A 27,667-nucleotide genomic window follows, 5' to 3' on the forward strand; every position below is an offset into this window, starting at 1 on the left:
GTCTGAAATATAGCAGTTTTAAAATAATCTTTGGTTAAGAAATGTAATGCCCTTCGTGTAAGAGTTTGTTTTATTTTGGAGAGTAACGAATCACATGACCAGAGTTTAGCTAAGGGTATAACCATGGCACTGTGGGTCAGAGCCATAGGTCAGAAATATTATGGATGCAGAGGAAAGATGTCTACAAAACGATGTTTTTCCACACATGGTTCAAGAGGCGCACATGGTAATTGTATTTGTTATATGTGTGTATACTGTTGTTAGTGTGCTTAATATGGATATAAATACGTGATTCATTTCTACATTTATGCATTTGATTTCTGTTTTGCTATCGTGTTTGGGCCTGTTTATTGATGAGCATTAGCTTACCACGTTTTAGCCTGCTTATACAGACACATTAGAGACTTTGAAACAACATGTTTGATCTCATATGTTTTTATTTATTTATTTATGTAATTTTCACTGGTGTCTTCGATGTTATTGTCTAGAGAGAGCGAGAGCGAGAGAGAGAGAGAGAGAGAGAGAGAGAAAATAAATCTTCAAAAGTATGGAGCATGGCAATTTTTGTTGGACCAGGGCAGCTACAAGTCACCTTACAAAATACAACAAAATTTTAAAAAATTGACAGCATAATGAATCTAAAAAAAGCTTAAATTTTGATGTAATGGCACTTTCATATTATTAAACTACTACCTCTCAGAGGGGGGGTTTAGTTTTTTACTGTACTGTTACAACAGTTGTTTGGCCAGTGTACAATGCAGACTATTTCCAAACAAAACTACTGTTATATGAAAAACCCTGTATTTTGTACATATTAAAATGTTCCTTACTTTTAAACAATTCTGAACTTCTTCATTGAAGGTCGGAGGTTTGACCAGGGAACACGAACGCAAAGCAAGAGGTTTAACGAACGCAAAGCAAGAGGTTTAACGGTCGCTCACTTCCGCCTTTGTTCTGCGACGAGAAATCTTTCTCGTTTTTGGTGGTAGGCTATATATTTTGTATGTTGTGGTCTTTTATTATTTCTGTCTTATGAACGAGTCTCGTTACGACATGTAACCCCGAGGTTGTGTTTATTTGATGACGAATTTGTCAATCAAATCAGTGTTTTACTTTGACATTAATCGCACCCGCTTAAAGCGTGGTAGTTTTTTTTTTTTTTTTGTCTGCATACATATAATATGCGGACTGAAACAAGTAAAAGCCAGAAATCATACTAATAGGTATCGACTGCTGCAGTGTAGACATTGAGTGAAGAAATAGTACTGCAGTATCTATCTTGTATGTATCTTCTGGAGGAGAGCTGTGATTTGTTGTGATGAGACCGCAAACTGTTTTCTCAGCAACGCGAGATTTCGATGAGCTATTGGACGAAAGGGCCTAGCGGGGATTTTATTGATGTTGTGTATGGGACACTCTGGATTCGGTTGTCTCAGCCAGCAGGTTATTCCTCTCAGCCATTTGTTGAACGTAGACTACGGATGCTCGGCTATGTGTTGTTGTCGATTTGACGTGCGGAAGGTGAGTGTTGTTTGCTCCTTGTCGTTTTATTCAAGTTAGTTAGGAGACCATTCAGCCTAACTAGTGCTGTAATGTTTTGGCAGCAGCTGGGCCAACACCAGCAACACAACACAATTAGCGTTAATTGTACTACGTTTGCGACCATTAACTGCTCAAAGCACTCGTTAAAAAATTAACTAAAAACTCACAAGTCTAGGCGTATTATTAGCTAAACTAAAACAAATGGACCTAACAACAGTGTGAATAATATCAGAATAATGAATATTTAGCGCTAAATTATCGTTACGTTAGCTTTCAGTCTGCACTAGTAACATGCAATAAACTAGAAATTCAGCTACAGTTGTTAGCTTCGTAAGAAACAACATCACAAAAGAAAAAATGTGGAAAAAGCACAGTGATAAAAGCTGTAGGCTGTAGGCTTTAAACTTAAGAAGGCAGGAGCTATGTAAGCTAATACTGTCTGCAACAGTTAACACTGGTAATGTTATTGATAGAGAGACATTTCTGCCTGAAGATATGAACTAACAGTCATGCAGTATATTACTTACTTAATACATACATGAATACTTAATGGACCACTTGAGCAATTTTCATCCTTATCTCTATGAAGTTGTCAGGGTGACTCCCTTCTACCAAAGCTTCGTGTTACACACGATTGCACTTGTCATGTAACAGTTAAAGCTGCTCCAGACATATGCAATGTGTGTATAATTTGATTTTTCCTTAAAAGGTTTGATTACCTCCTTGAAAACTGGTTACATCTACATTTTATCCCTCATTGAAAAATCTGAATCTGTGAATATGCAAATGTTGTTTACATCAGAAGATTAATGGCTGGACATGATGTCTCCTACTTCACTGAGGATTAAATTCTCAGGGAATTATGGATGTATTCATTAGACTAAGGAGAGGACAAGTGAATGCACACTGGAGACTTCAAGTTACACATCACTGTAAATTGCATATGGTATCACAAACTAGTTATGATGTCACAAAATCCTCTTATACGTAAACGTCTTACACTGGGATTTAAGGTAAGCACCGACATTTTCAAATCAATGTCACAAAATGAAAAAATGTCCCACTTAGTAGTGAGTTTGTGGTCCGTTGGTCAAGACATGTCATACTTGGTTTGTTTTGAGCCATGTACCTTGTAATTCATACAGCCACATAATTAACATCAGTTTTTGTCATCCTTCCTTCCCTCACTTTCTCAGCTAGCGGGAGGCAAGTCCATGACACCATGAGTTCTCCAGCTCTGCCTGTGGTTTTCTGCTGTTGTCACAGGAAAATCTGGTTGCATTCAGCAACAGGAGGCGAACACATCTTCTATTTCCAACCCAATTATTATCTGCCCCCGGATGATGCTACGGAAGGACAAGCACAATGAATAGATACACTACCATCAGACAGCTCGGGGATGGCACCTACGGCTCAGTCATCCTTGGCCGTAGTCTGGAGTCAGGAGAACTAGTTGCCATAAAGAAGTGAGTATCTGGAAGTTGTGTATGTTTCACTGCAACCTGCGATTGATTTTTTTCCCTTTTCAAGCAACTACAAGGGTATCATCAAATGTGGACTTTTGTTCTGTGATTATTAGACTTACACCAGTTAAAAAAGAGACTGACATGCAGTTTGGTGTAATTTTACAACATATTAGTTGACAGGAACAATATTTTTCAGAATGAAAAGAAAATTCTACTCCTGGGAAGAATGCATGAACCTTCGTGAAGTTAAGGTTAGTTAATGTTTTCATTTTTAACAGTTTCACACATTTGAATAGCACAGATGAATTATGGAAAAATCAACCCAAAATCAACTTAAAGGGAGTTCCCATTTCTATAGTGTAATAAAGAATGTAATCAGAGTTGTTGTTGTTTGTTTTTTTTGTTTGTTTGGCAGTAAATGGTCCATATTTACTGATAACATTTGAGTTAATTGGTATTTGCTTATATTAATGTACTATAGTACTGGCTGCAACTGATTTCCATTAACTTGGCTGTTCAGTCTTGTTATCAAAGCCCCACAATGGAGTTTTGGCTCAATTCTCCAATAATGGGTATGGTACGCTGTATTACCAGCTAATCTTAAAAACAATGTTGTTGTTGTAGAGGAGTGGAACAACAGTATACCTGCTAACGGCTGAATTTAATTAACTAATTTCAATTTTGTCACTGACACAAATAGCTGAAGGTATCAATAGGCTACTTACACTGTGAAACCGTCGTAACTTCTGTAACTCCTGTCATGTTTGTCGTATCCAAAATGGTCCAACTGCTCACATCTTCATGGCTAATCATAGTCACGTGAAATTGGTTTTGCAAATGTTTAATGAGGAAGGAATTCCATTCATTACATTTGTTCTCAATGATACGCACTGTGTATTTGTTTACAAGAAAACTCATCAGCGCACCTTTTAAAGCTGATATGAGTATAGATAAATAATAGTAGTGATGTGCACAGTATATTTCTAAAGTGGTAACAGGTTAGTTGAATGTTGAAATATTAACATCAGTTACAAACGTCTTAGTATAAGCAAATATAGAGAGTGGATACATCAATAAACATCAAAATGGAATATCAAACATGAAATATTGTATGTAATGTTTGATGTCACTATGTCACCTGTTCTGATGCAGTGAGCAGGTAAATAGTATTTTGGGGTCACATTTCTGACTATCTGTTTGGGTTGATTTTTCATTGTTCTTTTATTTTTATTTATTTTTTTATCTCAACTAGAGAAGTTATAAGTAACTTCATGATAACTTGATGATTTGTGGGTAATGCCATGATATGTCTAAATTTCCTCGCAGCTGAAAGTCACACACCAGCTGTAAGAGTAGAAGGTGATTCTTGTGTGCTGTTGGTTTTGAGCTCTGGTTCCCATCCCTGGCCTACACGTTCCCTTTCCTAGAGCTTGACCTTAACGCAGCAAAACATGTGTAGAACACGCTGGTCCTTAGAGTCCTGCTAAATAGATTATAATTACAGCATGTCACACCATAAAATCTCAAAATCCCCCTTTACAGCTTTTTCTCCTTACTAAAAGTTAGCATGGTTAAACCTGTATCATCCCAGTGCATGGGAAAAATGTATATACATATATATGTCCATCCTGCTTCCTATTACTCTATTTATTTTTCCTTTTTAAATTTTGAGCATAAATCCCACCTTGGCAGCATTTACCCCCAAACTACATTGTGTTCTTACACGAGCCGTGTTTTAACAAGACGGTTTTGTTTTATAGTTGTAGGGTGTGCTTTTGAATGTGCTGCAGTGACTTGTGTGTATTATCCAGCATGGTTAGATTTATTTTATTTCTACAATTAATTTTTGTTTATTCATTCCACATATTCTTACATAACCTCTCTTTATTTTTTCAGTCCTTAAAGAAACTCAATCATGCGAATGTGATCAAACTTAAGGAGGTAATTCGAGAAAATGATCACTTGTACTTTATATTTGAGTACATGAAGGAAAATTTATATCAGCTAATGAAAGACAGGTGCGTATAGCTGTTTGTTGCATTATTACATCCACATTGAAACCATATTTGGTAAATGCTTACAGTTGCTTACTGATTACATTTTTGATCTGTCTCTTTCTTGCTGCAGGACTAGGTTGTTTCCTGAATCTGCGGTCAGAAATATTATGTTTCAGATACTACAGGGGCTCACATTCATTCATAAACACGGTACGTGTGTTTACTATTCCAGGGAGCTAAATTAAACCATCACAACCAACATTTTATAAATAACTTTGTTTGAGCCAAGATGGTCATGCAGTGTGTTTTTGTTAGGGTTTTTTCACAGGGACATGAAACCTGAGAATCTTCTGTGCATGGGCCCTGAGCTGGTGAAAATTGCTGACTTTGGGCTTGCTCGTGAGATCAGATCTCGACCACCATACACAGACTATGTCTCGACTAGATGGTAAGTCAACATAATGCACTTAAACTTAGCCTAAATGAAAGAGCACTTTATAGTTCAGCATATTGAAGTCCCAGTACCCTCTCTTTTTGGACTAGGTACAGAGCACCAGAGGTGCTCCTCAGATCCACATCCTACAGTTCACCCATAGACCAGTGGGCAGTTGGGTGCATCATGGCAGAGCTTTATACCCTCAGGCCTCTTTTCCCAGGCTCCAGTGAAGTAGACACCATATTCAAGATTTGCCAAGTTTTGGGTACACCAAAGAAGGTAATACTTATCACATGTGAAACCGCAACAATACAAAGCCCAAAAGGCTCATCCATTTGAACCTCACTGATAAACTGAGAGGTGAACAGTTAAACACATGAGGACACAGTAAGGGGTTGGGTTATGCTCATTCAGAACTAGTTTGTGCAACGTGTTGTCCAACGTCAAAGAGAAGGTGAGATGTGATACCGTTTAAATAAATGAGTATAAGGAAACATGTGGTGGCAGGGGGGTTTCTGAAGTTATTTGTCCATCTGCAAAGCCCTTCTGACAGAGTACTGCTAACTGAACGCACCATATGTGGACAGCAGAATTACAAAGAGCGCTTATTTGTCGTTCTTGTTGCACCCTGTCTGGACAAGATGTGTTTTTCAGTCTTCTGTCTGACAGAAGAAATGCACTTTGTTTAAACTAGTGCAGCTGTCTACATCAGCTGTGTAACTCCTCAGAATTCTCACAAACTGTTTATCAATATGGTTTTAAAATTTAAATCTACCATATACACAGTAAAGAGGGACACATACAGACTAGACAAATGTGTCAAACCTAGTTGGTGACTCTTTAGTTTAATTCATGACCATTATAGATGGTTATCAGGACTTAAGTATTTGCACTCAGCTGAATGTGCCAATATTTTAGTCACATATGTAGTAGTTTTTTTTTTTTCTGGGAATAACTGGAAATCTATATTTATATGTAGTATGTACACCATATTTGTGTCTTGCACTGCATGTGTGTGTCCTGTGGCAAAGGTCAGCACTATCACCCATATATTTTTTCAGTTACTAATCTTCTACTACTATTACTGTTGAATCAGACGTAAATACAGTGTGTACTGGACTGTGTCTTCTCCTCTAGAATGATTGGCCAGAGGGTTACCAGCTGGCAAGTGCAATGAACTTCCGTTGGCCTCAGTGTGTTCCCAGTAACCTGAAGACACTGATCCCAAATGCCAGTCCTGAAGCCATCCATCTGATGACAGACCTGCTTCAGTGGGATCCCAAGAAGAGACCAGCTTCTGCCCAGGTAGTGTCGGACCTATACGTCCACAGCCATCACAGCGGAACATTCACAACGAAAGCTGATGTTTTTTGTCCAAATCGTTTTATCTTTTCAGGCTCTCAGGTACTCTTACTTCCATGTGGGCCAGGCTTTAGGCACTCCTCAGCAGATCCTGGAGCAGGGCAGACCTCAGCCAGGTCTTGTGCCGCTGCAGGCTCCTTTACAGTCACAGCAGACTCTGCAGCAGCAACCCCTGCTTCTTAAGCCTGTCCCCCCCTCTCAGCCTCCACCTCCCAACCAACACTGCTCCCCCTCCAGGCCTCTCCAGCAGATCCAGCCCTCACCTGTATCAGCAGCTGCCCAGGCGGCAGTGTACCAACGGCACGCAGAGCTGATGCGAGAGCAGCAGCCAAAGCACATCCTGAAGCAGGAACAGACCGAAGGAACGCCACAGAGCCATCTTCCTTACATTGTAGACAAGAGTCTCCCGAGCAAGGTGAGGCTGGGCCTCGCTTGGAAACGTTATGTGTGTGTGTCTATCTCTCTGTGTATTTACTATATATCTGTTATATATATATATCTATGACTATTATTAGTTATTGTGAAATTTCAGATATTCTGTTTTATTTCCTCCAGTGGGTGGATGGATGAGTGAAGCCTTTTCATACACATATAAATATAGATGTTTAAGGGGTAGCAATCCTATAAACCTGGCCTCAAAGCCATTTGGCTGTTTGATACAATACAATATATAATATAGTGACTCCATCAAGTGGTCAGTTCCTTTGCTGGTCTTCACATCTTCTTTTTTTTTTATTCACAGTAATTCTGTAGTATAAAATAATTCCATAAAAGGGAGGCTGACAGTCAGAATATCCACACCAATATACCAGTACAAGTTGTTTTTTCTAACATGTAATTGTGCAAAAAATGCTCACACGCATGGTTAATGGTGATTGTCCTCTTAGCAAACGAGACAGGAGTCAGAAAATGCCAACCTGCTGAGCTATCAGTTGAAACCTAAAGGAGGACGGCGGCGTTGGGGCCACGGCACAGGTCACCTTAAGGGTGAAGACTGGGACGAGTACGAAGAAACTGATCTGACATCCATAAGTATTCTTGGAAAAAGCAGTTTCTCCACAGAGAAGTCGAGGCAGGGGGATGACGCACTGAGCAGGTGAGGTTATCATCTGTCATCAGGGCAGACTCGGTGGCATCTGAACTGTAATGACATATAAACAAAGATGCTATTGTAATGTAGTAGTAATAGCCTGAGCTAATGTCCATACATCAAGGTTACCACAAACAGGTAGGGGAGACCGGGTATGGTTGTAACACCTTTAATCCTATATTGTCCCAGTTTGGTGGACTTGGTGGTATAAGAACTCTCCCCATGTCACAACCAAACCCGTTGTCCCCTAATTCACACCACCTTAGTCTCACTGAGTGCCCCCTGTCTTTCAGATATGGAAATGTTCTGGATTTCAGTCGACCCAGTGGAAAGGAAGATGCACCTTTAAACCTGAACAAGACTTCATCTTACCAAGAGCCATCAAGAACCGCCTCTGCTAAACAACATTACTTAAGGCAGTCAAGATATTTACCTGGTAATATACTGTATAGTTTAAGACTTATCTTAGTAGGACCAGGGGCAGGGTCAGTTTTATTATATATATATATATATATATATATCAGATTTTTTAACTTATTTGAAGTTATTTTAATGAACCTGGACATTTCTTTGTTGTGGTGCTGTTCCTCACCCCCCGCGTTTTATTCTTTTTAGAAGAGAACGTATGTAATAATCTTTTACTGTCTCCTATAGGCATTAGCACAAAGAAGAATGTGGCCATGAATGCCAGTAAAGACTTCAGTGGCAGCCATCTTTGGGGCAACGCTAGTATTCCATTTGGTGGGACTCTACCGAGCAGAGGCGCTCACGGTAATCTCCCAGGGCATTTACACCCTAGTCTTCACAACTCATCTCAATCATTCTCACTGTTGACTAGGTTCAAATTAATGGATCTGTGTGTTTGTTTTAAATACCAGGTACAAATACAATCCCAGGTGGATACATGCCATCATTTTATAAAAAAGACATTGGTTCTGCCGGTCACAGAGGGCATCAGGGTCCTTCAGTGGAATCAACAGCATCAAGTGAGCAAAGATTTAGAGCTTTGAACTTTCTGTAATATTCCTCTATCTGCGTTTCAACTAAAATGAACTTGAACTTGAAGCCGCCTAAAACTGCCCTTCAGAAAACTCCAAACAAACCTTTTTATTGTTCATTGTGTGTTTATTGTCATATTTTAGATTATGCAACATGGCGGTCTGGCAGGAGTCAAATGAACACCTCCACCAACATGCCGTTGGCCAACAAGAGCAGCGCTGGTGTGCTGCCTCGCGCTCCGGTACAGACCATACACGGGCGAACAGACTGGTCTGCCAAATATGGACACCGCTAGCGGCCTCCCTGGAGCTCTGATCTGTGCCCCAGAAGAGAGATCTTTCACCTCCAAAGAGTAGGCCTAGTTGTTTTATAATCAAAATCTGTATATACATCTTATACAGCAATAAATTTTGTTTCATTATGTGTACTATGGATGTTGTGAGTTGTAAAATATCAAAGTGTATGTGTACGGCTAAATGCAAATGGCCAAAATTTGAGCTCAGATTTGCTCCTAAGTGTTTTATTTTGTATTTCTGTAACTTAACTACTGTCCTACAGAGGTTACACCTGTACCCTCAGTTTTGTATAAGATTTATCATTGAATGTTGTTCACCAACTTGTATACATAATATGCATATTATAACTTTATGAAAACTTCACTGTGACTTGTTTTTGGCTAACTAATTACTTTGGCACTGTACAATACAGTTGTTTTTTTTTTTTACATTGCTGCTGTTTGTTTTATAATGGTCACCTTGTCAATCAGTTAACTATTATTTGTGTGTTAATGACATCCAAGGCAGTGCTGTAACTTAAATTTAAATTTGAATGAATAGAATTCAAGTCGTTGCCACATTGTATAAATCTGTTTTAGTTTCAGCAGTAACATGATCCAAATTAACATGTTCTTGGCCAAATTGAGTGTGATTATTTAATGGCCAGTTATTGAGTATAATTAAACTTTTGACTGGGTACCATATTTTCAACGTGTCATATTTATAAAACTTTTAACTGATGAAGTGACGGTAGGCCTTCTTTTCTAATTAAATATTACATACCAGTCCATTTTCCATGTCAATCCAACGGCTGTGACAGGGTGAGGATGGGAGCCCTGGTACAGCCGGTAACCGGATTAATCTGCTGCTAGAGGTTAATCCAGGTCAGTAAAATCTCACTGTTAATGCTATACACGCATGAATATAGTGTATCTATATTGATTTGATGGTCTGAATCAAATTTATTTCGTAGAGCCAAGATTGTAATGTGTTTTTGCCAGCATTGGTACACATACAGTACACAGCACAACACACTTATTCTTTATGGCTATGCGGGAAAAAATTTAATTTCTGCAAGCAGAAATAACAACTCACAGAACTCCAGTGTAGCCACAAGCCAAGGAGGCTTGGCTTGTTGCAGGCAAGGCACGGAGAATAAAAGTAACTCCATGTTTCTCCAACGAACATTTACGGCACCCCAAAGGTAAGTTTTCTACATAGCACAACCTACAAGAGGACATGGGCTCAAATGAAACAGGGGGCACAGGTAGCGCCCGGTGACAAATAGTGATTTTAAATAGTGCCATCCTAATAATTACCAGTATTAAGAAAAGAGAAACAGGACGTGAAACGTTTAATGTTTATTTGACTTTAAAATTTTAATATTATAATGTTGTTAAAAGTAAGGCAGACTGCCACGTGCAGCGCCGCACTTGGATGTGTCTGAAGCTTGGAGCTTGACTTCCCTACGTTTCTCCTACAACTGGGCCTTGAGCTTGTTTGGAGGTTCTAGCAGGGGAGCGCAGCTACTGGTATACCGATGGATGGTCGTCCGCCGGGGGGACCTCGTCCTCTTCCACCGAGCGCGGAGCTTCGGGAGGGACACACGTGGAGCGGTGAGGGAGGAAGGGGACACCCGCCTAGCCAGCCAGATCAGCCGAATCAACCCTAGCGATCAATGGGGTGACAGATGTCGCAGCCAGATCGCCCTCACATCCGAGTGGTGGAGGCGGGGCGACTCCAATATATAGCGGGATAGAAGACAAACGTATATCATCAGGGTGTCAATAATCGAAATGTTCGCCACAGCTTGTATGTTATGCCTGGTTTGTTTTCTCAACACAAATTACATCGATATTTCTATCGAACTTGGTGAACTATGATCGATTGAACACCGCTTGTGCAATTCCCTTTCCCATGATGTTTAGCGACAATATGTTAATGACCGTGTTTCTATTGGCTAGGACCAACCAATCATAGTCTTTGTCTGTTTTCTCCACCTTTAACTTTTTTCTGACAGTACAAAGTTATATAAGGACTTTAACTACCTTTGCTGCTCATTCTACCCGAGTCGGTGCTCAGGTATGGGAATTCATCTAACTCAGCTTCAGCACATGCATCTTTATCTGTAATATGTGATTTGTATTTTTTCCAATTCTCTTTTTAGCTTCACAGATATACATTCCCAAAATAAAATAGCAATGGCTGAAAAGGTTGTGCTGCACTACTTCAATGGAAGGGGAAAAATGGAGACTATCCGTTGGCTTTTGACAGTTGCAGAAGTTGACGTGAGTGAAGGGTGTGGTGGTGTTAATCTGCTGTCTTAAAGTAATGTCAAACCTCTTGAATGTGCCCTAATTCTCTTTTGTAATTTCACATTCACAGTTTGATGAGGTCCACCTGACTACCCGTGAGCAGTATGAAAAACTCCTCAGTGGTAAGTCGGTTGTACAAAGGTGTTTAAAACTAAAATCAAGTCTGTGGGTGAACTCTTATGTGGCCTGTATCACAGGTGCATTTGCAGCCTTTTTTTTCCTTTTATCTGTTAACTTTAACCCACATTGACATGACACAACCTGGGATGAAACAGCTATCTGGAGGTCAAGGTCTCAAATATCTTGAGACACAGTCACAGATTTAGTAGTGTTTTAACACTAGGACTTCCGCCCTGTATGAGTTGCTGCTGTGTTTCCTTTGCAGATGGATCTCTCATGTTTCAGCAGGTTCCTATGGTGGAAATCGATGGCATGAGGCTTGTTCAGACAAAGGCAATCTTGAATTACATCGCAGAGAAGTACAATCTTCATGGACAAAATCTCAAAGACCGCGTCTTGTATGATCCACTACTTTATTATGGCAATGATTGGAGTGCCTACTGTTATCATGTGATTTTAATAAATGTTTGTGTTATAGTATATGTGAATGCTTTCCCCCAGGATCAACATGTACTCAGAGGGACTGATCGATCTCATGGAAATGATAATGATTTTGCCCTTCAGCTCAGATGTAGAAGCAAAACTGAAGAATATTCAAACTAAAGCAAAAGAGCGCTACCTGCCTGTGTTTGAAAAGGTACCAATACACCTACTGTATGTATATGAACTGGTCCAATAAGTGATTCATTTTGGTTTAAAGTTCTGTAAGACATAAAATTGACATATTGATGACTATATATGATTGTTTACAATAACACAGTTAGACATTGTGCGTCTTTGGTTCTCAGGCGCTGTCTGGGCCCATATACCTGGTGGGAGGTAAACTAAGCTGTGCAGATGTGGAGCTTCTTGAATGCACCCTGATGCTGGAGGAGAAGTTTCCTGGAATCCTCGCTGATTTTCCAAACGTCAAGGTAAATGTGACTTTCTGTGAAAGGCAGGATATAGAAAGAAACAACAAAAAGATTCACTGATCCTATGAAATCCCAGTATAGTGTTAACAATCATATCCGTGCACAAAAACCGACTGCTGTGTTTAAAGATGATTTTCTGTTTCCCTCCAGTCTTTCCAGGGCAGGATGACTCAGATTCCCGCCATCAGCAGGTTCCTGCAACCAGGCAGCAAGAGGAAGCCACAGCCAGATGAGACCTATGTGAAGACAGTCATGGAGGTGTTCAATGTAAAATTACCATTGCCATGAACTGTGAGAGATCTGGTACTCCTCACACAGGCAGTGTGAATGTTTCATTATGCCAGCATAGCATGTACAGTAAATCCAATCCAATCTTTTGAAACATATCTGTGTTTTTAATGTGAGGATTCTACTAAATAAACCATTTATTTCTAACGAACATTTGAGAAGCCGCTATGTTTTTGTTGTGTGTCAAAGAACTATCACCACACCCGGTACACAGGCATCATTTTAAGAATCACATCAATTTATTTTGTTTTGCTGTTATTACAAAAAACGCAAACATATTAACTTTCATTCCTTTCCCCGTAGCATGTGAGGAGTCAAGAATCCAATTTTTATCCTTCAGTTCTTGTTCCTATTTTCAGGAAGTTGAATATTTCAGTTTATAAACCTTGATATTTTAAGAGCCTGCAAAACTGATGTTGTAGTGTATACAGTAAACACACTGCCATGACAAACAATAGCACTCACATAGCTCATGTACATATGTTAGTGCTGCCCGTATTATGAGGGAATAAATCTTGGGTAATAACACAAGATTAAAAATTAATCATAAGGTTTATGTTCAAGCTAGTACAAAAAAAGTTATACAAGATTACCAAAAGGATTTACTGCAATAAGAGTTATCTTAAATCTGTGAAACCTTTTGCAAGGTTTCTGGTGACATGAACCTCATATTACCATACAAAAATAACATTTGTTTTACTGTGCTAACTGGGAATGATGTTTCCTTTAAAATAAGGCTTGTTCATTGAAGTTTGGTCAGTGTTGTTCCTCCAATCACACCATGATCAGGAGTAACAGTCGAAACACCATCAACAAACTGAAAGAAAGAGACAAAAGCAAACAAGAAATGACTAATTCAACAAGGATTTAGTAACTTGTTAATTCATGTCACAGTCCTTGATTTGTTTTATTAAATTTCTTCAAGTTTCTGCATGTTGAGTAAGTCTGACTGACCTTAGCCCCGACATAATGCCAGCAGGCAATATTTTTCCAGATTTTTTGTATCTCTTCCCCATCACTACTGAGAGGACTCCTGATGCAACTGAAAGAAAGAAAACACCATGACAGGATACCAGCTGGACATTTTAACCAGTTCTCTATTGAAAATCACCATATTAGAATGAGCTCTGCCATACTCACACAATGAGACCTTTATGTCCTTTGGGTCATTAGAGATGTTATAGGCACCATAAGCAGATAATCCACCAAAAACTAAACCAGCCATCAGGGACATCACGCTGGCTACAGTGAAAGAAGAGACACATAAAGATAATCAAATTAATCGTGTGGCAATTCTCTTGGGTTGAGCTTTTTCTGCCAAAATGAAAAGATGAAAAACTTGAGCTCATCGAGTGTGAGCTTTCGACCTTTTCTCTTGTATCCCATGAATCCTCCAAAAGCGATGGCTGCAGCATAGCCAAATCCAATCCAGTCCACTGCCATCGCAAAGCTGTACAGAAATACAGGACAAGTGACATGTTGAGTCTAGAGATGATTTAATTCCCACATTTTGCAAAATCTGAATATTTATTTACATAAAAAAAGATGATGGACAGGATCAGGATCAAACAGTCATACTGTGCAAATATACATTTTATTGTAATAGCAAAGATGTGTAACTGAAAAATCACAATTGAAGCCAAAGAAATGTTTAAAATTTAACTAGTGTTTGTATAACCCGGCATGACATTTGACCCACTCATTGCTCTACATTATAACCAATCCAATAGTTAAATATCTTTTAAGTTGCAATACAACCAATACCTCTCAGTGACAAGGTAGATGCATCAGTCATGATTTGGCAAATGGAAAACTGCATGTTACTGGTTGTATTGATGCTGTGTGAGCTATAATCTAATAAATGTAAACCTTTTTTGAGTGAAATAAAGTCCCTTTGAGGCATAAATAACCTTATGGTGACATGATAGATGCTGCAATCACTTTTTGGCAAGTTTAGTTAAGGTTAAGTTTGGTAAAGGTTACGTTTAGTCTTTTTCCCATTACAGCAACAAATTGTCTCCTTTCAACTACTACGAAGAACCACAATATTGTGTCTGTGAACGTTTATTTAAATTGAATGCACTAATTATATTTAACACTAATAAATTTACGTCTTGTACTTTATCTATCAACCAGCAGGAAGCCTGACAGACCGCTAGATGTCACTGTGATTAAAACATAAAACAACAGAAGAAGCCTTCACACAAGCACAACTACAAGCATAATAATAATTTACAAATAATTTGTCATTTCCATGTGAAGCCCGTATTGTTAATCTTTTTACCACCACACTGTTGTATGTTAGACGTATTTAGTTACCTTGAGTTCAAACAAAACAGCAGCAGAAACTGGGAAACGTTACCTTCAATATGTCAGTGAACTTCCTTGTTGCTCTCCACAAACCGTAATACGCATGCGTAGCTTGTTTCGTGCTGTGTTCGCTGACTGTCAATAAACTGGGAAAGAAGAATTTTCAGAACATTTGGGCAGATTTATTTGATAAAATAAAATGAAAGGAATCTACATTTAAAACATAACAAATGTACGATCCCTCCCATAAATTAATACACAATTTCAGACTCATCATTTACCATTTATTTTCCCCTCTTCATAAAGTCAAATGTGTTTATTGTATTTAGTTACTTTTGGACTCAAATTGCCTTTTTAATTTAGAAAAGTTAAAATATTTTGGTCCCCATATTACTATGACTTTATTTCTATACTTCACACAGGCAGCCTTGCATGTTGTCCTTGTATTGACAAAATATTTTTAACAGCTCCTGCTGTATGTTTTTCAAATGAAGAACTGACTCTTGTATAAAAGGAAAGCAGATCCGTCTGTCCATATGAATGTCTATTCAGTTCAAATTATTATCTGACTTCTTATTAACTCACATTTTTAAGGCAGGGGAACTTGTGTTTCTAAGTTGAATGAACCTAAAATGGTGTAGATGAAAAATGAAAAGATGAGTGAGTTGTGCAGACTGATTTTTCCTTGACTCAACTCACTTATAAGTATCAAAAACAAACAAACAAATAAATAAACCAGGGGGCACTCAGAGAGAACAGAACTCCACCAAGATTAAGGCCAATGTCAAACAACATACACCAGACTTCAGTGAAAAAAAATCAAATTCATAGCAACCGGGCAACACATCAATTCATTTGAGTAATTATGTTCAATTATAAATTTGTTAGTGAATATTAACTATTATTCAACAGACAACTGAAACAAAGGCAGGTCCTATATCAATTAATAATCTTGACATGTGTAGTCTGCTGTGTCCACTATACTTACCGTGAACATGGAGGCGATATGTTGCATACACAATGCACGGAGAGCAGTGGGCGGAGGTGGGTGGTCAATATGGGCCCAAAAGATAATTTTTTTTATACTGGCCATGAGCTGTCCCTCTGGCATCTCAAGCTTAAATACAAAAAATGGCCCCATGGGCATGAATTTTTAAACTTAGTCTATTGTGGATTATGGGATTGTTTAAAATGAGGATCCTGCAAAGACTACTAAATGCTTGTTGCAGAATCACCCTAATTTAAAATGTATGAATAATTCTAATAGTAAAACATTACACTGGTAGCATATATTAATATACTACCAGTATATATTTTTGCATCTGTAATATCTGTGCCTGTGACTGAGTACAAGACCATATCATCATCAATAATCATGTGCTCAGGACAGTGAGACAACAGACAACTTGACTCTCCCCAAAGAAAACCACTTTATTTCACTCTGACCCCCCATTTCCAGAACTTACATACATTAAAGGTTTCATCGTTTAATAATAATCCTCAAAAAGTGTAAATCAATGCATTCTCAGAGCAAAATAAGCCACTATGAACTGTAGACAATGTGACCACAAACTGCAGTGAGCAGCAGCTCCAGCAGAGTGCCTCCATGCAGTCACCTGCTGGATAAAGAGCCAGTGTGGCCCTCTGTGGGAGGGCTGAGGACCAACTCCTCCAGAGAGAAGGCACACATTTCCAAAAACAGTTGGCATTGAAATACTGTCTACATAGAATTTCCTGATGAGTTACAGTCTGATCTTGTCAGGATAAAAATGACTATAAAATGGCTGACAAGGGTCATTTAAGAACAAGGAAGGATTATTCAAGTGAGGTATTGGAGCGACATGTAAAAACCATGAGATTTACTGGACAATCCACATGAGGAAAACATATATTACAGACTGACTAACTAGGAGGACGACGAGACAGCAAATATGTAAAATGACTCATGGAAAAATGCTATGATTTCATTACAGTAAACGACGACAATGGACAACACAGTGCATTTCACAATACAGTGATGTTTATATTACAAATGGCTTTGAGTGCACAGGAACCTGTGATATACTGTTAACATGGCTTTGTCAGCTTTTTGCTTGGTAGATACTTTCAAGTGAGCTGTAACACGGTATTAGAAGTAACAAATGCATATAAAAGTTATGGAATTATGAATAAACCATAATAAAAATGGAATTATAATGTTTTAGGCCAAAAAAATAAAAAATACACCTGGTTTTGGCAATGACTGACATTTTAAGGTGTTAAGTATTATTTTACAGTGGTAGAACATTTTTATTTTGCACATGCATTCCTCTATATGAGCTCACTGTGGCATCTGACAGTGTTCAGTGAGAAGGACTTTGTTCAAAAATGTACACTAGATTTATATATTTTTTAAGGATATTAATGGATGTCAGAAATTTTTTTAAAAAGTACCTTTTCAAATATGCATAAATGAACATGTTTTTACAGCTACATTCATTATCGATACAAAACAAAGTCATGTCAGTATGAATATTTCTGGTAAACAGTGAAGCTGGTGTCATGGTTATGTGCCCCTACAGAGGACTGCATGCCATTTATTTTGTTCTACTAATGTAAAAACATCACTTTAAATGAGCAAAGTGCATAACTCTCATTACATGGACTTGGCATAAAAAATAAAAAAAAACAGACATTACAACCGAAGTCAATGAGTCAGTGCATTTTATAATTAATGATTCATTATTAGTTGGCTAGTGCACTGCGTCAGTTACATATAATAGCTGACCATCATGATTAAATGTGTTTTGAGAGTACTCAGCACACTTTGTTGTCAAAAATAAATTTTTAAAGCTTTAAAACTGGCCAATGTCTGATGAAAAAGTGAGCATGCAAGAATACTAATTTGGCTAAATCTGATGAAGGGGGAAAGTTATTTTTTGGGGGGGAAATTTATCTTTAGAGAAGTATGCAGTAATCTTTATTTCATAATAGAGAGAGGGGTTTTGATAAACCTAATACTTTTCAAAAAATCCACTCATAATTTCAAGCTGTAAATCCAAATAACGCTAGGGGAGCAGGTAGCACAAAGAGCTTTCATTTTTCACATTTCTCCGTATTTCTGCTCAGCTTTCAGCTCAAGGTCAACAGTGAGCCAGACGTGTGGTGATAAATCTCTGAGCCTCTCATCAGATACTGGTCTGCATCTGGAACACAGCTTGTGTTGTTGCGATACAGAAAAATGGCACCGTCTCTCCATGTCTTTTTGTGCATCTCAGCCTCTTCCCCGTTCGTTAAGGAAAAAAGTTCACCCACAGCCAGCCCAGCAGTGTCCCGTACACCCAGGTTCTCACGTACAGTTTCCTGCCGTTCTCTGTCAGCAGTAATGGCAGTGTCAGTCCCCCCAAAATTATCACCGATGGGAGGGTTTTCGAGAGGTTCAGCGGAGATGGTTTGCCTTCCCCGGGGAATTTGCGAATTTTCTCTGGATCCTCCGACTCGTAGAAATCCGTCAGCAGCCTTTGAAAACAGAGACAATTCTTAGGAATTCAGTCCGTCTTAGAAATACACAGGGAGTAAAAAAAAAAAAAAATCAAACACACATCAGCACCAAATCATATATTTTTTGGCTTGGCTGATATTGTCAAATATTTTTTTCTGTCATGCCTCACATGGGAATTGATTTTAAGGATGCAACTAATAATTATTTTCATTGATCATTAATCTGCTGATCATTTTATTGATAGTAATTTCTCACAAAGTTACATTTAAGAAGCATTTTTGCTTAAAAAAGTGCATTAAAGTAGTTGCCAATTCTCCCAGCAACCATTTCAGCTCCAATTACTTTAACTTTTATTGGTAATTAAAAAACACTTGGGAAACTTGTAATGAAATAAGTCAACTATAATGTTATTGAAATTAATATCTAGAACACAACCACCTTATGTCACTTATGTTACTTATGAGTTTCTGCAAACGAAAAGTTAAAGTTAAGATTTTCTCAACCTGTCAGTTTTTAGACACTGAAGACACAAGGCTCTGCTGCTCCACTGACAATGACCGAAAGGGCCAGACAGACTCAATTTGATATTATATTTTGTTGTATTTGCTTAATGAACATTTTTTCTTTCCCATCAGATATGTCTCTCTTGTAAATGTACATTCATACATATACACATACATATTAATATAAATTCTGCTACCCCGAATTATGACCTTTTTTATTTATTGTACCTACATGAACCAGATTAATTCATCCTTAGATTAATTCAGCTTTACACTACAGGGAAATCCATATAATCAGATTTTCAGAATAAGCTGAAGACCGTATTACTTTCAGGTTTTCTATGAGTCAAACAGAAGCTAAGATACATATCTCTACTTAAAACTGATGGTTTTCGGAAGCAAAACATTTAAAAACCTCACTGCAGTTTATATATTGATTGGATAACATGCAATTTCAACATGATTAATTGTTCCACCCACACACACTTACCGGTCCTTGATTTCGAACCGCTCGTGCAGCCACCTGCGGAAAAACACTGGCTCGGGAGGAATTTCCTTTATGTCCACACGGTCGAAGTGTATGTGGACACGGGGACATTCTTTACACAGGAATTCTGTCAAACACAGAAAATAAAGAGACTAAACAAAAACAGGAAAAGCCTTTCAGCAAAACGGCACGTAGAGTAAGCACTTAAAATCAACACGAGGTGACAGTGATAGAGTAGAGCTGCTATGACGCTGTGATGCCAAGCCCTTTTGATTCAAGAAAGTAAAGACCCCTGAGGTACAGCAACTTGTTGGTCACAATAGTTACAGAACTGATTCTCAACCAAGAGCAAATATAGAACTGAGAATGAACTCAGCTCAAAAACTGTGTCCTAAGTCAAGTTTCAATGTAGACAGTCCAATCTAATATCGGAAATGAAATAACGTATTCAAATCTTTAATTAAATATCATTTGTTTAATGATACGGTTAAATTTTTCTACAGTAAATAAGTTGAAATGTTTTCAGTCTCAAACCCAATCAAACTGTCACGACAACAAGCAGAGAAAGAAAACCAAAGTGTCTGAGAAGGTCAGATATAAAAATGTAACCAAGTGTGAATGCTCAAGGCTACACGTTTATCCCCAGAGACCTTCAAGTTCCTGTTTCCACAACATGCAATATTATCAGGAAACTTGGCACTGCAGCCAAAAGAGGAAACTTGATCGAAGTCAGCAGCGAAAGATTGCTTCTCTGGTGGAGAAAGCGCACCTTCATCAGCTGCCGCACGGATATAAATTGACCTTCAGACACAATATGTGCCAGTTTAATGAACACTGGCAACTCAGTGAACCTACTAAAAGAAAGCTGAGCTTCCACTGCAGGTCATGTGTGCTTGAGCTGAACAATGTTCCAAAACACACTTTAAAAACAACAACCTGGAGGAGATGAAGGAAATCAACTCTTCGCTCTGGAGTGACAAACAATTCCTCCTGATTTTAAAAAACAAACTCTAGTGGAGCTGAAAATCTGAGAGATGAAATCTTTACCATCTGGAGACGTCTGCATACAAAGAGGGAACTAAACAGCTCCAAGAGAGGTGCAGGGAGTTCATTCACTGATAAGAAATACTTGATGGCACATATTGTTAAGTTTCATTACCATTTCTACTCTGTGACCTGGCAACATTTAGCTTCTATTATCAAAAATGAAGACAGTCCTGTTTTTTCCTGTCTCTATTTTTGTTTTCTCCAACAAAATTTGTTCAACATGATTACTTTGCACGAAGTCAAGGTTCAAGAGCATGACAACTACTGGCTCTGAATTTTAAAACTGAACTTACTTACAAGAGCAGTACGCACTGGTCCTGAAATGCCACCAACAAATTAACATGCCATCCTGAATTGAATGAAAATTTTTCTAACCAAAAGCATTTCCCTGAGTTCAAAGCTTGTTAAACTATAACACAATTTATTAATTACACCTGTTCAAGATAAAAAAAAAAAAAAATTATGGAAAAACCTAATTTGCATAATTTGCTACATTTAATATTCTGGTCTTGTCTGTCCATTTGCTCAAAAGCAACTAAATGGAGTTTTATCAAGTGTTCACTTGGAGACATTATTTTGTATTAATAATTATAAATTATAATTACATATTATATTTTAAATTGATTGCTCAAATACCGAATCAGCTTGGAATCTGCAGCGATCAAGGGCCACACCAGTAGTTTCAAAATGTTATTATGGAAACACATGCACTTTATTTTGTGCCAGTTTTTGATGATAGACTGACTATTGATTGTTAATATGTCCAATAATGAGTTGAGGAAATTGCTTGAATCTTGCATCGATATGCCCCATTATGATTTCACAGTTAAGACCTCCGTGTGAAATCACGAAAGTCACCTTCACCACATGGTGCCAGGAAGTGCGTGATGAGAAGAATGTTTTTCTATTCTCTCTGTTCTGTTTGCTAGAAACACATTGATGTTTATTCCTGACTGAAACGGGATGTTTTTTTTTTTTTAACATTCAAACAGAGCTTGTCGAACAGCCAGGAACACAGAATAATCAAAAACTCCAAAACATGGAGTCATGCTGTTTACAGGAAGACACTGCCATTAATAGGTGATGTTTGCTATGTGATTAATTACTAAGGGAGTGTACACAATGTTGCAGGATTGATAATAGAACTCCTGCGAGACTCTGGATGCGCTGATAAACAGAAAATAGAAACTGCTGCTGTAAGTTAACAGTCTGTGATGGTGTTTATACCTGGTGCTAAAATGCCATTTGTATCTCTGTGATGGACAAATCACATCTACTGCATTAATAACTGGTATTTACATGCATTTTTATTATTGCTATCAGGTTTAATTTTTCAAATGCCAAGTCAATTAACTGATTGACAGAAAACTAATCAGTAACTATTGTGAAAACCTATCAATTTGCTGCTTTAAGTATAAACTCAATATTTTGACCTTTGGTCAGACAAACAAGACCTTTGATGGCGTCATCTTAGGCTCTAGGGTGTTTCTGATGTTTCATAAAACAAGTAATTAACTGAATAATTGAACGATTAATTGATGATGAAAATAAGAGGGTTGTAGCGCTAATATGGATTACAGGAATGAGAGCTGATGTAATAGAGCAGCTACTATGGATCCAAACAAACAAAATAACAGACCTGAGGTATATATGGTCATTAGACACTTGAAGGTCTTCTCATAGGCCCTGTTTACACCCGGGTTACCATGTGTTCTTTATCTATCTTTTTGCATTTATAGTTGGTATTAACAAGCGTTCCTGTGATGTTGTATTCACCTCATCACTGTTTGCTACTGTGAATACTACAACAGGAAGTGAATGATGAGCGGGCAGAATAGATCATTCTGGAGCCCACCAGTGAGATCGGTTGCTTGAACCCTTCTACCTTGTGGGCTGTAATGACCTGACTAACTTATTTGTTACCCATTCAGAGAGAATATTTAGATATACAAATTACTCTGTAAGACCAGGTTAAATGGAAGAAATTGTTCTGATGTGTGCTTTGTTTTTGGGAACATGTGGTCTAAAAGCTGAATGTCTGTGGCCATCATCTGATGCCTGCTTACCTGGCATTGATGGTGCAGGTCTTCTTTGACCGGAGGTACCGAGCGTTCCCTCGTAGGCCACTGTGATGTCATAGACAGCATCCAGGTGGCCCTTCATGGTCACGATGGCTATATGAGACGCTTTCATCCTGGGTGTGAGCGTGTGCTTCAGAATAGCCAGTCCTATGGTAAGGACATAAGAAATGTAAGTTCATTGACAGTGTAATGACGATGCATGTCATATTAGTCTATAAAAAATGAGTGCTGATAGCAAGTGTTAAAATATATATATATATATATATATATATATACATACATACATACACACACACACACACATAAAATGCATTATGAAGCAGTAATTCAATGTGAATGCTTGTGTTTGGGTCAGTCTGTTTTTCCTGTGTCGATGTGGCACCATCCTCTGCACACTAATACCGCACTAATAGCAGATAATGTCATGTGCACATGTCGGCTCTCCAGAGCGATTTATTTGGATTAATGGGGGAAGGTGATATTCAGAGCTGTGGTCCAGAGATAGGCTTAATCTCTGCAGAATGGTTACAGTTTGTGAGCTGATGTGAACACCATACTGCACAAAAGCATCACAATAATCATGATGATACAACTAATGCATTGAATGAAAAATCATAAAGCTGTAATGAAATGTGCACTGCAGTCAAATACAAGCACCCTGTAAATCAGTTAATTTCACTTCCTAATGTGACAAAAATAACCAGAGTAGACATCTCTTTATGACAGACTCGATGCACTAAATTGAGTGAGCACTGAATTCTCTCTTATCGACCAGCAGCCAAGTCATTTATTCCTCAAAACATCAGCTGAATATTTAATAAGCAGTTTTGGTGGAAGCTCACCAGGGCCTGGCACCACACCAGTAATCCAGTGTAGATATGAATGAATTTGGTAGTTTTGATGTTTACAAAGCTCCATTAATCAATACTTTAAGAAATGGGCAAAAAAAATTGTCCTAAAAACTGTACTGTACAACAACAACAACAAAAAAACAAACTATAAATCGCTATGCCAAAAAATGTAATTAGTTTTTGAGGTCGTTGCTGTGTCTGCTTTTTGTTTTATAAAAGTTCTGAGTTTTAATACATAATTCCAATGATGCACAATTTAAACTGAAAACTTCAACACCAGAAAAATAGTCCAATGTTTTACAGACTGAACAGGTTGAATTAGTATGCAGCGGTACAGTAGTAAATTGCTGTTGTATGCCAGTACCCTCTTTCGTAGCAAAAGCCTGACTGTCTGCGATAACTTTCTTGAGCTCTGGATTATACCGAGTTCCTTCTGGGAAGATGACAAGGTACATCTGTGGAGACAAAAACACAACAAATGGAAGCTTCACTTTTGGTTCTTCCTGCACTGGCCAAAGTGTAATTTCAAACACTTACAGAATTTGTTGAACAAGAAACATGGAAACCACAGCATTGTGCTGAACCTCTACTAAAGAAAACAAGATAAGAGTTTTTAAAACTAAATAATTAATTAAAAAAAAAAAAAAAACTGTTTTGATTTTAATGAACTGAGTTTTTAGTGAACTGAGTTTTTAGTAAACTAATCTTATGTCTTAAACTGTATCATTTCTTTCTTTCAGTTTCAATGATGTCAGAAATGAAAGTCAACAATTACCAGGAAGTTGTACCCGTCTGATAATTCACAAAGGTTTTTGAAACAATAAGAACATCCATACATACTTTTGCAAATGATGAAACAATGCAGCAGTTCATCAAGTGTTTCATAATTTATTTGTGAATTACTGGAATAAGCTGGTACGTGAGTGCTGAGCTTTATTTAACCAATTTATTTTCCAATCAAATCGGGTCAATATTAAAAATGTATATAATTTAAAATCATTACATCTATTTCAAGTATATTTCTGGTTATTTCCAAGCTCAGCCTTATTTTCAGATTTTTTTGTCCTTGTGACATCTGATTATGTTTAAACTTTTAAGCTTTTCATAGTGTATGGGGCGCCAGGACACACACACACACACACACACACACACACACACACACACACACACACACACACACACACACACACAGGGAGGGAAAAACACTAATCTCCCACAGTTTAATCCAAAAAAGTGATTAAAAACAAGCCCTTTCGACACAATAACACACACAGTAAAGGGACCTTCATGATCCAGTGTGTAATTATCCATTTCAGTTCATGATGTTCTGTTCATAAATGTCAATGTCCTAATTACGAGTAGGACAAGAGGGAATTTTTTGGAAGACAAGATTTTGGAAGACCATGAGAGAAAAATCTGAACTCAAGTTTTGAAAGTTTAAATATAAGCTTGATTTGGGGAACGTAGCTCAAATTATGTCTACCTCATAGAGTAAATATGCATGTAGTCAAGAGGCTAATTTATGAAGTGTACTCACCGGTGCTCCAGATTGTGTCTGAGTGAGGAGCTTCTTCTTCATCGCTTGTTCATTAAACTTTGCACTTCGTTTCACATAGATTCCTCCGTGCTGAAAGAGAAAGATTATCTGATTGGAACTGCAGTGGGGAATGTGACTTATGTTTTGTTTACATCTGTACATCTGTAATTTACAAAATTACATCCAAATACTCACAGAGTTGCATTACCTGAGAGAAATACCATCCATAAAGTGGAAGCCACTTAAGTCCATCTTTAAGGACATATCTGACATGACCGATAGCACTCTGCCGGATGGCAAGCATGTCAGCAATGATCCAGTCAGCTACAAGGAAGGCCATTGATAGATTAGATATTTACACTGTGCTTCATAGTGGACTAATTTTTTACAACTGCATATTCAAATATATTACCTGTACATTGATGATTAGACAGGTAGATCACATTCTCTTTGTTCTTTGGTATATCTCCATATATAACAATCTACAGAGAAAGGAACAAAAGCGAGTTAAAGATATTACACAGATGTCCGGGATAGTCATCAATTTGCAAAGTCATTCTACATTGAGATAAACATTTATTCTGTTTGATTAATAAGTACTAAAATAGCGTCAGGGATTTGGTTCGAGTTCAGACTGATTTTGCCTTTTTTTTTTTTTGCAAAAACAAAACCTGCAAAGACTGCAGCTTTTCAATAAACCCAAGAGGATTTATTTGAAAAAAAAAAGAAAAAAAAAGAAAAGTCCCTTCCAATCCACTCATGTGGCCTGCAGTTGGAGGACAGAGCAGACAGTTTACTACACAAACAACACCATATCAGAGACTATGATTACAACAGCTACAACACTATCACTTCTGTTTTTCTGCACAACCTCAAGCACAAAAATACTGACTGTGAAACGAGGGGCAAGGACATGGCAAAAGAATGCAGACTTTCTTGCTAAGCATCAGGTTCATCAACATCTTGTTGATCAGCCCTGTTTTTCTAGCTCCAATTTACATTTTGTTATTTTAAGACTTTCAACAAACTGGTATGTGTGGAGTGTACATGTAGTATTCATTGCTAGTTCAAAACCTGCAGGAACAGGAAGTCAGAGACAGCTGTCACTTATGACTGTGTGGCTGTATTTCTATTTTTAGACTAGACATTAGTGAGTAAAAATCCCCATCCATTTCTTTAACAATCACATTTTCTGTAAGTTTACTTCCAGTACATGAAGGATCACTCACCTCAACTCCTGTGTAGTTTTCAAAGAAGAAGAGGACCATAGTCTGGTAGATGGAGTACAGCCGGTCGTCCAGCCTGTGATACACTCTCGCTGGTAAGACCGTTGATAGTAAACGCCAAGCCCCCCATGACAGCAGATAAGCCGGGGCTGTCCCCAGCATGATCGTGGCTGGAAACCAGTACCGCAGCGAGTATGTGTGCACAACCAAGGAGAGCAGCATGATCCCACCTCTGGCTCCACTAGACTGACAAAAATCCCTGAAGCAGACTGCTGGACTTGGTACCACACTCTCTGAGCACTGTGGCTAAGTTACAGACTATCTACCCCTCACCACACCTGGCCTACTTTCAGCACACCTGTCCTGACAAGTCAGCATAAGAAAGTGAGAAAGCTGCAACAAGAGGGGAATGAGGAGCTAGCTGGCTAAAGCTAATATTAACCTAGTGTGTAAAACGCAGTTAGCCAAGTTGGTTTAAGCGCTAACGGTCACCCATACTGCGATGTAATAAACGAAATTAACGGCTGTTATCCGATTAGCATCATCATCTCAGTGCAGCAAACCAGAAACGACCTCAACCTTAACTCCGTGCATCTACTGTACAAGTTAAGAGAAAGCGTTAGCCTACTATCTAACGTGTTTGACCACAGAGGAAGTTTTAACTAACGCTACATTTTACATAAACTCTCTCCTCTGATGTGGATACGACACCAAAGTCTCACCCTAACGTCAGCTCAGTTATTAAAAGACAAAATATTTTCTATTTCCTTCCATATTTCTTCGTCTTCATCCGGTTAGCTGTTCGTGAACTAGCCTCTTGCAGCAAATGTCACACACGCCTCCCTACGTAACGACACCTTGTAACATCGACGAAGCTTATTGGTCAAGTGACGTAGTAGAGTCCGACTAATGGGCAGTCTAATGTTAAAGGTACATACAACATTCATTTATTTATTTATTTTAGCATGTTTTATTCTCTTATATTCATTTGGCAGCATGTGCAAAAACATTCATCTCAAAAAGCAGAAGACACTGACAAAAAAAGGGTAAACTCAAAAGCATTTTCCAGAGCTTTCAACCGCATTTCACAATCTTCCTCAGCAGAAGCCCTTTGCTCCTTTGTCATAGAAAAAGCTCAGTGAAGTATGAATATGTTTGAACCATGAACATGACAACTGAACAAAATCCCTCCATTGAGGAAGACATGAGATGTAATTCAAAGGCCTGGAAAAAGTTAGCAAGTGGACCTGAAATTATTAGATTTTTTTTCCCCCAAGAATTAACTTTTGAACATAAGAGGGAACAGATTTTAGTGCCTTACATATTTGAATGTTTTTAGC

General features: G+C 38.1%; 4 protein-coding genes across 6 annotated transcripts; 2 read left to right on the forward strand and 2 right to left on the reverse strand.

Annotated features, from left to right (window-relative positions):
• The first annotated feature begins 1,302 nt into the window (after positions 1-1,302).
• Positions 1,303-9,866, forward strand: cilk1 (ciliogenesis associated kinase 1). Of its 2 annotated transcripts, none has more exons than XM_023408507.2 (14): positions 1,303-1,521; positions 2,739-3,008; positions 3,205-3,259; positions 4,905-5,026; positions 5,136-5,215; positions 5,321-5,453; positions 5,549-5,720; positions 6,579-6,746; positions 6,838-7,218; positions 7,691-7,899; positions 8,187-8,329; positions 8,548-8,664; positions 8,772-8,879; positions 9,036-9,866. In XM_023408507.2, exons 2-14 carry the CDS (start codon positions 2,908-2,910, stop codon positions 9,185-9,187), a joined length of 1,941 nt encoding a protein of 646 aa, XP_023264275.1. In that variant the 5' UTR covers positions 1,303-1,521; positions 2,739-2,907; the 3' UTR covers positions 9,188-9,866. The 2 variants fall into 2 exon arrangements, with proteins under 2 accessions (XP_023264275.1, XP_023264276.1); XM_023408508.2 differs by lacking the exon at positions 1,303-1,521 and adding an exon at positions 4,335-4,367 and having other exon boundaries at positions 2,994-3,008.
• A 1,244-nt stretch (positions 9,867-11,110) lies between these two features.
• LOC111656660 (glutathione S-transferase 3-like) lies at positions 11,111-12,955 on the forward strand. The gene is made up of 7 exons (XM_023408457.2): positions 11,111-11,249; positions 11,335-11,455; positions 11,553-11,604; positions 11,868-12,000; positions 12,104-12,239; positions 12,391-12,516; positions 12,667-12,955. The coding sequence occupies exons 2-7, from the start codon at positions 11,369-11,371 to the stop codon at positions 12,802-12,804; spliced, it is 672 nt and encodes a 223-aa protein (XP_023264225.1). The 5' UTR covers positions 11,111-11,249; positions 11,335-11,368; the 3' UTR covers positions 12,805-12,955.
• A 66-nt stretch (positions 12,956-13,021) lies between these two features.
• Positions 13,022-15,790, reverse strand: tmem14a (transmembrane protein 14A). 2 transcript variants are annotated; one of them, XM_023408458.2, is made up of 6 exons: positions 15,700-15,790; positions 15,167-15,260; positions 14,172-14,254; positions 13,945-14,046; positions 13,759-13,846; positions 13,022-13,621 (listed from the first exon to the last, which is right to left on the reverse strand). In XM_023408458.2, the coding sequence occupies exons 3-6, from the start codon at positions 14,245-14,247 to the stop codon at positions 13,579-13,581; spliced, it is 309 nt and encodes a 102-aa protein (XP_023264226.1). In that variant the 5' UTR covers positions 14,248-14,254; positions 15,167-15,260; positions 15,700-15,790; the 3' UTR covers positions 13,022-13,578. The 2 variants fall into 2 exon arrangements, with proteins under 2 accessions (XP_023264226.1, XP_023264227.1); XM_023408459.2 differs by lacking the exon at positions 15,700-15,790 and having other exon boundaries at positions 15,124-15,239.
• Positions 15,791-16,520: 730 nt separating this feature from the next.
• Positions 16,521-27,159, reverse strand: agpat5 (1-acylglycerol-3-phosphate O-acyltransferase 5 (lysophosphatidic acid acyltransferase, epsilon)). The gene is made up of 8 exons (XM_023408502.2): positions 26,331-27,159; positions 25,514-25,583; positions 25,310-25,425; positions 25,102-25,191; positions 23,929-24,019; positions 22,699-22,860; positions 19,589-19,712; positions 16,521-18,612 (listed from the first exon to the last, which is right to left on the reverse strand). Exons 1-8 carry the CDS (start codon positions 26,547-26,549, stop codon positions 18,387-18,389), a joined length of 1,098 nt encoding a protein of 365 aa, XP_023264270.1. The 5' UTR covers positions 26,550-27,159; the 3' UTR covers positions 16,521-18,386.
• Positions 27,160-27,667: the final 508 nt, after the last annotated feature.

This window comes from Seriola lalandi, unplaced genomic scaffold, assembly GCF_002814215.2.
Source record: "Seriola lalandi dorsalis isolate HSWRI2012SDOR001 ecotype SW California unplaced genomic scaffold, Sedor1 jcf7180002054364, whole genome shotgun sequence".
NCBI classification, from domain to species: Eukaryota; Metazoa; Chordata; class Actinopteri; order Carangiformes; family Carangidae; genus Seriola; species Seriola lalandi.